The 14,098-nt window shown below is 42.9% G+C and overlaps 1 protein-coding gene and 1 long non-coding RNA gene across 2 annotated transcripts; one reads left to right on the plus strand and one right to left on the minus strand.

Moving 5' to 3' along the window:
• Positions 1–791: 791 nt before the first annotated feature.
• Positions 792–5,735, minus strand: CTSL (cathepsin L). Its single transcript, XM_027708834.1, has 7 exons — positions 5,296–5,735; positions 4,835–4,957; positions 4,597–4,752; positions 4,035–4,259; positions 2,311–2,479; positions 1,995–2,112; positions 792–1,204 (listed from the first exon to the last, which is right to left on the minus strand). The coding sequence occupies exons 1-7, from the start codon at positions 5,419–5,421 to the stop codon at positions 1,105–1,107; spliced, it is 1,017 nt and encodes a 338-aa protein (XP_027564635.1). The 5' UTR covers positions 5,422–5,735; the 3' UTR covers positions 792–1,104.
• A 289-nt stretch (positions 5,736–6,024) lies between these two features.
• Positions 6,025–10,145, plus strand: LOC113981439. The gene is made up of 3 exons (XR_003538415.1): positions 6,025–6,236; positions 6,671–6,737; positions 10,101–10,145. It is a non-coding gene; the product is annotated as an uncharacterized LOC113981439 (long non-coding RNA).
• Positions 10,146–14,098: the final 3,953 nt, after the last annotated feature.

Consider the following 14,098-nt stretch of genomic DNA (forward strand, 5'->3'; position numbering starts at 1 on the left):
AAAAGCAAGAGGGGATGCCAGCACCCAAAAACCAAGGTAGGTCTTCTACCCTCTGCTGTTTTTGGTATTACCAATTCACCATCCTTTGCAGAAACCACTGGTACCCAAAACGTACATAACAGTAGTATGTAACAGCTAGTACTCATGTTTCAGCAGCAGAGATAACCTGTAGAGGAGAAAAGGAGGTACAGGGAACAGTATAAGTTACCTCAGTTAAGTCAGCCAGCATATATACAAATATTAAACAGAGGGGCCCAACTTTACTTTCCACAGGGACATAAATTTCTCCCCCACATCCCTTCTTTTCCCAGCTGAAGCTGGTATAGGTGGGAAAGACAGTATTTAATGCCCTGCATCTTTTAAGAAACAAACTCTTTGAATGCTCCAAGTGTGCTTTGTGTGTTCCTACTCTCTCCTATAATGCTCATAAGGATACAGCCACTCAAACTATACCAGTGTGGTACTTTGAGGTGCCATTAAGAAAACACTGACAGAATGAAAAGCTAAGTGAAGATCAGATGCTTCATGCAGATGACGACACGACTGAAGATCTTTGTTATGAGACACAAAGAATCAGAGATATTACTATTTTTCCACTTCCCATTTTAAATAATATGTAATAATCTGTAAATAATAAATACTACACTCCTTTTTATAACAGCTATTAGCCATTCCCAGACAGTATTGCATTTTAGTGATGAATGAAGACAGGCACACATATAGGCTTCAGCTCAGAGTATGATTTAGGATGCCTGTTCCCAAGTGAAAAAAACACAGACTAAAAAGCCAAGTCACCTGTACACAGTGGAATTTAGGTGTTTATTTAAAAAGTAAACCTTTGGGCACATTGCAATTTAAAAAAAGGAAAAATACAAAGAATCTATTGGATTAAGCAGTTCAAAGCCAGCAATATTACAAGCTGTTTACATATCAACATTTACATTAATTTAAAACAAGTGGCATGTTACCAACATGTAAAATATATTTCAAAAGGTTAAAAAAATCAAGTTGAGTTTTGAAAGACACAAGTCTACCACATGTGTGAACATGGGTTTGGTCATTCAGTTTAAATCCCCTCTTGTACTGAAATGTTCAGTCTTCAAATTATACAAGTGGATAGCTAGCAGCTGTTGCTATTCCACAGTGGTTCTTCCTGTCCTTGGCCATGTAGATATATCCTTTGTCACCCCACTTCTCACCCCAGCTGAAAACAAAAGCAAAGGGTTTGTTTATATATTCAGAAGATACTTATTTACTGCCCCAATGTTTAAACTGAAAACTGCTGCCTTCCACATTTATGGAGAAAATCAAGATAGCTGCAGCCAAAACCTAAAGTGTTTTCCAGCAATTAAATGCATGTTACAGAAGAGGCACCCCAAGCTCACAGAAATTAAGGACGCACCCATCCTCTCACTAGGTAGTCACATTGAGGTGCAAATTTTGATTACAGGTGCCTGAAGCTCAGACACTGCTCCCAGCCAACTTTAAAGGAAGTCAGAGACTGCAAGCAGCATTTGAGGGTGTACCCCAGTAATGCTGAGAAAATGAGACAAGCTCATGTGATGTGCCCTTTGGCATTACTTTGTTTTCTCCCAACTTAGGAGCTAATTGAGTCCAGGTGTTATCCTATTTCAGACAAGTGAAAAGCACTCTGCTTTCAGAAAAAAAAAAAAAAAAAATCCATTACAACCCCACAACATGGTTTCCTCCTGCTCCCCTCTGCCCCAGTCCTTTAATACCTACAAGCTGCTCAGTACTGAGCCTCCTTAAATTAGCTGAAAAAGCAGAAGACTGAATTTGCTGCTTTGGGCTTACTTTATTAGGCTGCCATCAGCGTGAGTTGGATTTAACCTTTTTTACAGAATACAATCTGAAAACAGTCTCCAGATTTCCCACACACAGATTTTTAACTACTGTAGTCTCCCTACCTCTCCCCTTACAAGTGACAAACTACCTTCCCCTTCTCTCCTGGGTACAGGACAGACAGATCTTACCTGTTCTTAACAATCCAGTATTTCTTCCCATCTACATCTTCCCCCTCAAAGCCATAACCTACAACCAGAACACCATGGTCCAAGTCTTCACTGCTGCAATCTGGTTCATAGTAGATACCTGTGAAGGCATAAAGTCACATGTGAACAAGCTCATCGGCAGAAAACCCTTCCCCCTCACCAGAAGCTTTGTATATTTCAAATTAAATGTTGCACAGCCTCTTGAAAGTTAGAGGAAGGAGTCATAAGTGCATCGTGGCAGAAACTGAGGGACAAGTACACACGTATGTAACAGAAATGCAAGTTATTAAATCCTCACCTGACTGATAGAACTGGAATGAAGTATGGCCTGCATCAATAGCAACAGACACTGGACCCACAGCTGCAACTGCTTTCATGAGAGCTCTTTCATGTCCTTGAGGGATGTCAACAAAGCCAGTGTCATTAGCAGCATTGTACTCTGCCTTGTAGCGACAATCTTCATCATCCTAAATAGAAAAAGCTGTAGTTATTACACAGTTCTCCACTTAACACACAGGTGAGCACAGAACTACCAGACATTCTGAGACTTTCCTGCTTTGAAAACAAGGGAGTGAAAAGGCTCCAGTTGCTTCAGTAGTGCTTTGAAAGGAAAACAGAGGGGGAATACAGAAGCTGCTTCTGAGTTTCTCAAAAGTACAGAAAAATAAAGGACAGCGGAGCCCAAAAAAAAAAAAAAAAAAGGAAGCTTTACTGGGATGCAAGGAACCATAATATTCTGGAACTCTGCCCTCTTTGGTGGGCATGACATATCTTTCCAGGGAGGAAAGAAGCCCAGAATGCACTAATGGCCAATGGAAGAGAGCCAAGTATTCATTAATTACAAAGCAATCGTGAAACTGCTTGTTGAGCAAGCACTAAAATCCACAATTTTGGATTATGATAGTTTGAAATTATGTACAGAATGATTCAAATGTTAGTAATTTGTATTACATGACCTTACATACCAAAAATACATTTGTGTATTTTGTGCTTCTTCACATTATTATTTTTTTTTTTACAGTAAGCCATAACTGTTGGTGCCATACGCATTTACCTCAGGAGAGAGGCAAGGCCTAGTTTGGTAGTCAGGTCATGTGAAACTGATTCAAGCAAGCACACCCCTCCCTTACCTGCATTGTAGATGAGTACTAAAATTGTTTTTCCAACTAAAGGAACAGAGTACAGCTCAATTGCTTACTTTTTGTACTTGACAAGTTAGGAATTTTCTATAATGAACTGGGATCTCTAGAACAGCCAAGATTAGGAAAAGTTGAGATTTCAGGACACAGGTGAACAGGAAGGCTGAATCCAAAGGCTTCTGTCTTGTTCACAACAAATGGCATCCCTATTGCCCATTCAGACAGCGCAAAAGAAGCTGCAAGAATAGATCCTCTATTGTGAGCAGAACTCCTAAGTGGCAAAAACCTCAAACCATGGGCTCTCAAGTGATACCATGATTTGTTATGCTCTTTTGTCCTCTTATATCTGTTTAACATTTGATGGATCACTAGTGGTATTTTAAAAGTCTGTCCATTCGTTCATTTATGTGCATTTAGTCCAGAAGTAGAACTTAAGGCATTGCCAACAACTGTTACAAAAAAATGACACTAGCAACAAGAATTAGGTGGTGTATAGGTATCAACTCTGTAACAGGTCAACTATGGGGGAAAAAATTGCTTCCCTACCACTAAGTAGCATGATTGACAAGGGCTGGGTTCCTGGTTTGGTGTGGCAACCAAGATAAAGCATGACATCTGACAGGAGGGCAACAATGAGGGGGAGGAATAAAAATATTTGCTCTAGTTTTTCTAACTGGTCTGGCTAGATTTTGACCACAAAGACCAGCGCAGTACGTGATTCCTACTGGGGCTAATAGTTGTGCTAAGTTATCTTAGCAAAGATGCAACAGGAAGAACAGATTTACTGATCACTATAAAGACATTTTCCTTTCTAGATTTGAGTTTTCCAACACACAGTTTCTCCACACAAAAAACTCGACAGCAGCAATACAAGTTTACTTACCTTTGCAGTGTATGGGTAGGATTCCTCAGAATCAATGCCCCCATTATCCTGCACATACTGGAAAGCCTGGTCCATGAGACCACCATTGCAGCCTTGATTCCCTTCAGGGCGAGAACAGTCCACCAGATTCTGCTCACTCAGTGAAACAAGTTTGCCAGTTTTTCTGAAATGCTGCCCTTCAAGAGCTCCTGTTGTGCTGAAAGCCCAGCAAGAGCCACACTGACCCTGAGGTATAAAATGAAATCACAAGTTGCAAACCCAGACAAACTAGGCAATTATATTTCCCTTATCTAAGCAAGAAAGACAGAAGTCACAAGAGCAATTTTGCTTGCACACTCCCAACACATACAAATGAATATACTGCTGAATTCTGAGACATTTAGTACAGAAGTCCTAAAAAGTCTTAAAGAGGTACATCAGTTTTAACAAAACAGTACTTAATCCAGTAAGCTTGTACTAGGCTTCATTAAACAGGTACACAGTGTTTTTCCTCTATGGAAGTGGATGTAGCATTCAGGAAATTCGACCTGTAACTGGTTAGAAACCCACCAACAGATAGTACCTGGTCTTTAACTGGAGTTACATATCCCTTCTCTCGCCAGTCTACTGATCGTGGTACTTCCAGGAAACTGGGCTCAAGAAACTGGGATCCTCTGTACTTTCTTTCTGACTTCTGGTGTACGTAACCATTCACCAGCTGTCTGAACTCCTCAGTTGTCTGAAAAACAATTCAATATATGCATTCATCATCTATTACACACTACTATCTAGAACAATACATTTCATGCCTCTATACATACCATGTCACCAAATTGATTCATTCCCAACTTGTAGCTGTGTTTTCCTAATGTGTGATCCAGATTATGGAGTTCAATCATTTTCAAATTCTTCTCCCACACCACTCTCCTCCAGCTCTCCTCTCTCTAAGGGGCAAAAAACCAGCATACTTCAGAGAGGTAGTCCAAACAAAGTTCACTTCTATGACCAGCTTTGTTAAGGCTCCCATACTCGGGCAAATGTAGACTACTCGAATGGGAAGCCTGAACACTGCTTAAGAGGTGGTCTTTTTGCCGCGTTCGTAACAACTCAGTGCAGCTGAGTCGATGCACAAGCACAGGAAAGGGAGCTGGAAAGAGGGGGACTATCCTTCCCACGCGCAGCCCACAGCCGGCGTCGCAACAAAGCAGACGTGACTCAGCTGGCGGGGCCCAGCTGCGCGCCCTCAGTGCTGGCCCAGCCGAGCACAAACTCCGGGGCTCACCTCATGGTAGTCCTTGTTGTGCCACGACTTCCACAGCTGCCAGTGCCCATCCAGATCGGGGTCCAGCCTCGGCGCACCGAGAGCCAGGCCTAAGCAGAGGCTGAGCGCAGTCAGGAACGGGTTCATACTGGCAGATCTGCCGGGGACAGAGGAAGAGGGGTCAGGCAGGGCTCCCTGAGCTCCGCAGCCCCAAGCACGGAAGGGGAGCCAGACCCGCGGCCGCACCGCGCGTCCTCCGCGCCCCCGCCACACGATCGTGGGGCCGAGCACCCGCGAACCGCGCCGGCCACCCTCGCCGCGGCTGTAAACAAGCTCGGGCGGCGCGGCCGGGATGCGGGCGGGTAGCCGGCAGCCTCCCGAGGAGGCGGCTGGAATGACGGCCCCTTCCCGGCAGGACAAGGCCCCCACTGCGGGACAAGGACAGGGACAAGGACACAGCCGAGGCCAGCCCCCTCCGCGCCCCCCCCCGCCTCACAGCCCTCCCCTGCCTCGCAGCCCCCCCCCTTCACCCCGGCCCCCACCCCCCGCCTCCCAGCCCCCTCTCGCCTCGCTCCACAATGTCCACTTCGTTACCGACCACCCAATCCGACAACGCTCGCTCTCTGCGGCCCTTCTTATCCCCGCCGCGGCCGTGCCCGCCCCGCCGCACCCATTGGCGGCCGGTCCGGTCCGCACCTCCCGCCGGGCCCGGGGCGGGGTGTGCCGGGGCTCCACCCGCAGCACCGCGGGGACCGGGCGGGGAGCTCTCGCGGGCAAATGCGGGGTCGCCCCGGGACCATTCCGTACCGCTGGAGCCGCTACTTTGGGCAATGTGTGTCTAAGTATTTATTCCGAGCGCTGTCGGGCCGGAGATAGCGGTAGCACGCTAAGCCTGCTGGAATTTAACCCGGGGGAACTTAAAGCGGGCAGCTGGCAGAGCGAAGGAAAAACAAAGTCTGGAGGTAAAGAGGCACGAATGGCAGATGCTGGCAGCCCCAGACCCGTCCCCATGCTCCCGGTAATAGCTCCTGCTCGGGGAAGGCTGGCGAGGCGGCTCCCGTGCTGCCGTGGCTGTCCCTGGCCCTCGGTCCCTCCGACACCCTGAGCCCCCTCCTGCTCCCTGGGAGAGCTGCTGCCTCTGCAACTGCGCGGCAGGCTTTGTGGAACACGGCAGGCAGGGCAGTTTCTCTGAGGCTGGGACCAGGCAGGTGTGAGTGCACCGTCCCAGTGGCTTGGCGGTGACCCTGGTAACAGAAGCATTTCCAGGAAAGTCCATTTTATTCCCCTGTGATTTAATATCTGAAAACTGCCTTTTGTTTGTTTGTTTGGTGGTTGTTTTTTTTTTCCCCTGCCTCTGGATCCAAGCTCGGTAAGAAGTATTTTGCCATGTGGCTAGTGTTTGTGTGCATAGAGTCCACCAATGCCTACTGGAAAACACTGTGACACCAAGAGTTGCAGCACAGGTGAGATATTAAAAGGCTTACACATGGACTTGTGGTAGCAGTACGCAGCATTGCAATAAGCAGTAGTAGATAAACTTTGATGTTTAACAGTCTCTAGTAGTAAAATAACTGCAAGAGCTATGCGAGGTTCATCCTTAAGCTCTTGTAAAGCCAGCATTGCTGATGGCTGTAGCTTACAAACTTGAGAGCATGTATTTAGAGTAAAAAACAGGGTTTGTAGACGGTTGCACAACAGCAAAAAAAAAAAAATCATATAAGCTTCTCCCTTTTCTGATGTCTCAGTACACATAGTTGTGTTACTGAAACAAGCAATAGATTTCCTTAGCCAGATTATCTCAGTAGCAGTGTTTGGCCGAAGGAAGCCCCCCAGAGCCAAATATATAAAGATGTGTTGGAGGGGTTGTCTTGTCTTTTCAAAGTACTTATGCAAGTCTCCTTTCTGTTAGTATCTTTCCACCATGAAATGAAATTTTTTACTGCATAATCAAGACACATTTAAATACCTCAGGAGAGTTAGATGAACTTCATGTAGTTCGATTAACTCGTAAATAGGGTTTTTTAGGGCTTGCTTTTTTTTGTTTGTTTGTTTTTTTTGTTTGTTTTTTTTTTTGTTTTTGTTTTTTTTTTTTTGTTTTTTTAAATGTGTGGCATTTGAAAAGTTTTTACTTAATAGCTTTTTGCTGACATTTTCCATGCTATCTGATTTCTCAGTCCTGTTTAGGCCAGCTTTGTTTCTGCTATTGTATCTAGTATCAAATGAGCATTGAGAGGCTACAAGTAAATCAATAAACTACAGACAAGGACTTCTTTTCTAAAAGGACAAGATGTTTAGCTAGCATGACAGGAAGTAAGGTCTAAATTGCAGAAGGTCTTGGACCATAAATCACATGTCTGCTGCTCTGTAATGCACCCTAAGATGCACTAAGACAAACTGATGCTCTTCTGGATGGTATGAGGTCGTATCTCCTTGGGGAAGTTACCATGCAGTCAGCTAGCATGTGATACCACTGTGCTACCTCTCCTAGTGAATACTTTTAGTGCACGTACACACACGCATACACATGCACACACAAGTCCATTTTTACTCTGAAGGTATGTTCACTCTAAAAGTTTAGCTGTACACAGGGAACCCTTAGCTGAGAATTTGTTGAAATCCTTGAAGGAGACAGGAATACTCTCACCTTCAGCACGTTTACTTAGGCATGTACTCAGTCATAAGTGTTGTGTGGATATATCAATTCCCCAGGTATTTTCCTAAGGAAGCCTGGGACCCCAGGTGCAGAACCATGTAAGCATATACAAGGGAAATCTGCACAGCAGCAGCCATGGTCAGAACTTGGTCATCACAAGGATGCCATTTAGAAACCTTTGATAAGAAGCTGGCTTAGGACTACCTCCAACTCCTGGATGCACATTTGCTCTCTGAGAATTGTATTATATTGTTATCAACGTAAAGGCTGCCAGTCATGTTGCAGCAGCTGTTCATTATTTCAGCCAAGGTAAAAACACCGTTATTACACAACTACTAGACATCCCCCTGTCACTGTCCCTACTGCTCCTGCCTGTGCACCGTGATGTGTTCACAAGCCAAACTGCAATTCCAGTGTGATGGTGGTCCGCTGAAGTCAACAGAAGAGGGTCAGTGGCAGCAGTTACAGGTAACTGGGCAGATGCTGCTAGAAATAAGTTTCTGTCAAACTGTGCAACCTTGTGACAGCATGCTGCAGTCCCATCAGCTGTAGCGGCCTTTGCTCTGTTGAAAACATTTATGTGGGGACTGAGCAATGCACACCTTCCGGGTTAGCAGAGAGAAGGAGTGAAATCAAGTGCTCCTTCAGTTCCTTTGCTTAAAAGCTTAGCTGAAGCCATGCCATCCAATCCATAGGAGACCTAGCTAGCCATGCTAATCACAGTAGTTAGAGTTCTGTCTGCAGTAATCCAAAGATCAAAACTTTGAAGCAAGAAGACACTTGCCCATTACTGTAGATCTCTTCCTTTTGGAGGGTAACTTTCCAAATTGTTTTGAAAAAAACCAGCTTTTGAGGAACTGTCTATATGCAAACCTCTAACTGTTTTGCCAAAGCATACCACTCTTCTAAAACATAGGAACAACACCTTTTAATAACTGATCATGTCACCATTGCAGCAGCCAAAGGTTTGCCAATTTCCTTGTAGCCATCAGGCCTTTCAGGTTACCAGATAACAGAGGCTGTGCATTTCTAAGTAGTTCCAAGAACTTAGTGTAGCAGTGTGTTGCTTCTGCAGTTGGAGGAGTCAATTTTGCATTGATCTCCAGGGACACATCTCATCAATATGAGATGTACCACTGTACGTTGCAGGTGTGCAGCACAATCCTCCCCCTTTGGAACTGCTCTTCGTATTAGAATCCAGGATTTTGAAATTTGTTTTGTACATTTAAATCCTTGCCCTTCTTTATTGTCCTGGTATGAATGCACAGAGGAGATGGCCAATCTGCATATGCCAGAAAACCACCCAGAAATCAGAGAAGTTAAGCTCCTTTGCAATGGCAGTTGACTTGCAAAGCTATAGGAGGCTGGCAATATGTGAAAAATATCTGAGCAATGTAAACAGAATAAGCAATGTTACACTCAACTGTGACAAGTCTGTGTGCACAAGCAGCTGCCATGGACCAGCAATCTCAAGGTAACTCGTGAGCCATGATCCTTACTGAAGTAAAAACAAGGGATTTGTTTGTATGACATTTTATCTAAACAACAAAGGAGGGACATTTTATTTAGTGAAACATGGATCTTAGTATTACTATGAAGACTAAATTCAGGATTTTTATTGATGGAATTAAAATATTGAACTGGCTTACTTAAGAGGTAACGAGATTAGCTGAGTTAGTTAGAGCATGGTGCTAATAATGCCAAGGTCACAGGGAGCCCCGTATGGGCCATTCACTTAAGAGTTGGACTCAATGATCTTTGCAGGTCCCTTCCAGCTCTTAATATTCTGTGAAACCATTGATCTGTGAAAAAGCTATGACTGTGAAGATGTTTGTTTATACCAGATTAAAGTCCTCTGCCGTAAATCTGTTTTCTGTCATTTCACCTTACTACACTATAGCTTAAGAATGGACTTCTACAGCAGAATGGTCTCTCAAGATGCACCTTAAAGTGTTGTCTAGCCTCAAATGCAAATTACTGTATTTCATAGCAAGCTTTCACTGTCCAACTTCCATTTCCATAAGAAATGCTGCTCACTTTATTACTTATTTGTAGTGGCACAGTTCAGAAAAGTTTTAGGAACTGCAGATATTTTTTTCACCTAAATTGATTTGAACATGTCTGATAAAAAGGCTACTAAAAAACTGTGAGTGGTTTCTCTTCTTCCTTACAGCTCCATGAAAATAACCAGCCTACCTCCACAACTTAGGCATTCTTCTGGAGTTTCCCTCCGGCATTAACGAGGTTCGTTCATAAGTACATACTTAAGAATCTTTGTTTTGGATTCTCCCGAATACAATATCAGGTTTAAACTGTGCTTCAGCTGGAGCACCGATAATGAAGTTACTTCCATCATTATTAGGTTAGAAAAGGAAGCAGCATTTGCTTCGAGAGAACACAGATAGGGTTCCGTGAGTGTTCTGAAAACCTGGGAGATGGCTGGGGAGCAGTGACACAATCCTTCTGAAACCCCTCTTTGTTTTCAGGTCTTGTGATCTCCCAGAATAACCATTTCCTCACCCAAGTGCTAGATAAGAAACCGCATTCCAGCATCTTTGCTGGTCCACAAGGCAAAGACGACTTCGTTTGCATCTCAATGTCTTACCTGGTCACAGTACTTGAGGAATGATGCAACGGATTTCTTGCCCTGCAGAAAAGAGCGGGTGGGGGTCCTAGTACCACCTCTACTTCAGGGTTAGGATTTCTCAAAAGCAAAGCAGTATTACTTTCCTGTGAGGTTTTCTGATGAAAGTATTTTTTTGTATGCGTGGAAAAAAAGAGTTCTTTTGGTTTCTTTTTTTTTTACCTTAATGTGTTTTGTTTTTTTTTAATAGAGGTTAGATACTGAGTCATATTTGAAGTCAGCTTTGAAGCTTTGACCGTGGTGTAACTCACATATTTAAATTTTAAACTTTAATTTGATTGATTCCTCATTCATTACTCAGTGTTTCCTCCTAATTTCTGGCAGGTAGTAATTTCTGTGTTTTGGGAGATTTATGATTTTGAAAACCAACCAGGGGAAATAGTGGGAGGATGCGGAGAAATATTGTCTTGAATTGCTGACGTAGAAGCCCACAAATACAGAACAATTTCCACATTGTATTGATGATTCTCTACAATTTAAAGGACATTGGGTTTTTTTTCCTTCTTATACTATGGAGGATATTTTTTACTTAGAGAATTTTTACTCTAAAGTAGTTACCATTTCCTGACTCTCCTAATTTAAAATTTTATGGTAACATGTTGGAAATTGCAAATCTTGTCTGTATTGTAAAGTTCCTCTGACCAAGACTATTTTTTTACTCTAGAGATCAGAGTGAAGGCATTTTAGCAGATTTCAAAGGTTTCGGGAGGATTTCATATACTATTTAATATATGAAATCACATTTTGTTTTAAACAATGATCAACATTTCTTTTTTGAAATGGAAGCAGTAATAAAGTTAGAGAATTATAAATCTTTAAGTGCTCGAATAAAATGATCGTGCTTTTGCAAGCCACTGTCAACACTTGCAAAGCATGAAAGACAGATCTGGCTGTCTCCTGTTGTTCTTGGAGTAGTAGTATCTAAAGGGCAAGCTGACATGCTGGAAAGCATTTCCCATGATAAGGTTAGAGACTGTGAGCGAGGTGAGGAATTATTTTTAAACTTTGAAGTTAGAGGCTGGGCTCCATTAACAGATCATGTGAGAGAAGGTTAAACAAAGGTGCTTGCAGAAGAGGAGAGAGGCAATTGAAACAACCAAATATGGGTCTTAAGTTTGTTTTCCTGAAAATCAGGTAAGAGGAAAATGAGTGCATGTGCTTTAGGGGTAAGAGCAGTGGTGACTCACAACTGCTGTCATTCCTACTGTGCAAACAGCAGGACTGAGGAAAAAAGGAGCAGTACCATGCTGTTGTGGCCACTGAAATCAAATGAATGACCTATGGAGAGAGAACTCTAGGCTCTTCAACACTGAGATTAACCTTGTTAAATCATAATTCATCTTTTTTCCTATTTCTGCTAATCAAGATAAATGGAAGGATTACTTAGTTTGTGGGATACGAACACATTGTATAAATCAGTGAAAAGCACATCTGCCAGTCTCTGAGATTCAGTTGAAGCATTCTCAGCCCATTGACCCCCAGGATGCTGGCAATTGCTGTCAGATTTACATAATAATTTCAAATATTTTAATAACTGCTTAGTCACTGTGGCAGACACACATTACGCCAAGTCTTTCTGGCCACCAAGGACCTGCTTGATTTGAATCTTCTCACTATCAAGAGAGCAAGAGTTTCTTTTGATCTCTCCTTCTTTGATCACCCTCAACCTGTGAAGCATCCTAAATGTACACCCCAAGCTTCAGGACAGTACAGCAAAGGTAAAGGACTTCTGTGGTGGTTTTCCATGAGTCACTGAAAGTGAGTGTGTGCAAGAGGACATTCATCTGGATGTGAGATGAAGCTGTTTCAGTTAGTGGCCAGCATGAAACTAGATATTTTAGGAAACTGTTTCACATCTCAGCAGTGATATGATGGTTCTATGACAAGGCCATACATAGTGCAGCAGCTGCAGAGCTGAGAGCTGAACGCTGCTTCTCTGACTTGTCTATGAACAGCTATATATAAGCCTTCGCAATTTCCTCTTGCTCCATAGGGAAACATCCACAGGGATTTCACTAGACCTTGCCCTTGGGCTTGTAGAAAAGCACAGTGAGTGACTGACATAACATTCATACGATCACTTCCCATCTTGTCACCAGAGTCTTCCTCTGTTCTTAACGGGCTATAGCTTGGTGTGTGGTCATGCATTACTAGAAAAGTGCACTGGCATGGGGTGGTCACTGTCGTGCCTACAGTACCATACAGCTGTGCTGGACTGTGGCTCACTTGCCTAATAGTCTAGACAGACCTGCTCAAGCCAAGCCTCACTATTCCCATCTCAGAGTCCTTTACTTGCAGATTCCTCCGTCCGTGAGCTATATCACTCAAAGTAAGACTTGGGTATGAGCCAGGTAAGCTATTTTACACACTGCCTTGCAACCAACTCATTACCTACAATATCCATGATTTAATGCAAAAATTTGGCCTTTGCCCATGGCTGGAAAGGTGTTTGATGACACCCCTTTGTTCAGAGGCTGTCTGGATGCTGTGTACCTGGGTTGCCTTCTGCTCTCCTGCCTCCTGATAGTGGTTCCAAACTCTTGCATTAGCATAAAGGGCAGACAGTTGAGCACACATTGCAATTCAAACATAGCACTGGCTGCTTCCTCTCCCTCAACTGACTTTTTTTAGAGGATTTTGTGTTCAACTGTTCAAAACTGTTCAAAACAGAGGCTCTCTTTAAAGGAGAAGAGTTTGGACTCCTTTCAGTTCTCTTTAATTGGCAAAAGCTAGGGCAGCCCCTCTGGGGTGGGAGGGGTGGCACAGGAGCTGCTGGCAGATGTGTCAGTAGAATGCACTAGGAGAATTAGTTTGCCAGGGTGAACACAGTCTGCTCTAGCTACCATGTCTGCTGACAGAGGCTTTCCTTGCTGCATGTTTCAATGCAAATTTTCAGAGGCCCTCAGTCCTGACACTTGGTTCCTGACTAGGTACATTCACAGTCTATCTGCAAAATGTTAATCTCCAAGTACTATGATGAAGACAGAGAAAAAGAAAGAAAAGGAGGAAGAAAGGAAGAAACATACAAAAGAATCAACACACTAGAAGTCTAGAGTTTACCTATAAGACCTTATTTTGTGAGTATTTTGACTATATGTACAGTGGCAAATATCAATGTAAATATTAAAATATTTTTTATAATTATTCATTTTTCCTAGAAGAAGAGAATTTTTGGAATTGGCTTTGTAGTGTGGGTTTTTTTTGTGTTACCAGGAATTGTTTCATGGAATAATATATCCATAACTCAAATATAAGTTCACACACATTGTTTCATCTGTTCTTTGATGGACTGAATTTGTACTAAACCATTCACAGATTTTAAATCAAAATGCCTAGAAAGAATGGTAAATTATTAATGGAAAAATATACTTTAGTGATGTTCTGCATTTAGTATACTATGATCGTTTAAATTAAAATGGTCCTTCATAATAGTATTAAAAATATCTCCCCTTGAAGCAGAAGTTAAAACTAAAACTACAGAATTCTCTAATCAAATACTGAATTAGACTTGGTTGAGCTGGCTTGTA

The sequence above is a fragment of the Neopelma chrysocephalum genome, unplaced genomic scaffold, assembly GCF_003984885.1.
Source record: "Neopelma chrysocephalum unplaced genomic scaffold, ASM398488v2 Primary Assembly neopelma1_96545, whole genome shotgun sequence".
NCBI lineage: Eukaryota > Metazoa > Chordata > Aves > Passeriformes > Pipridae > Neopelma > Neopelma chrysocephalum.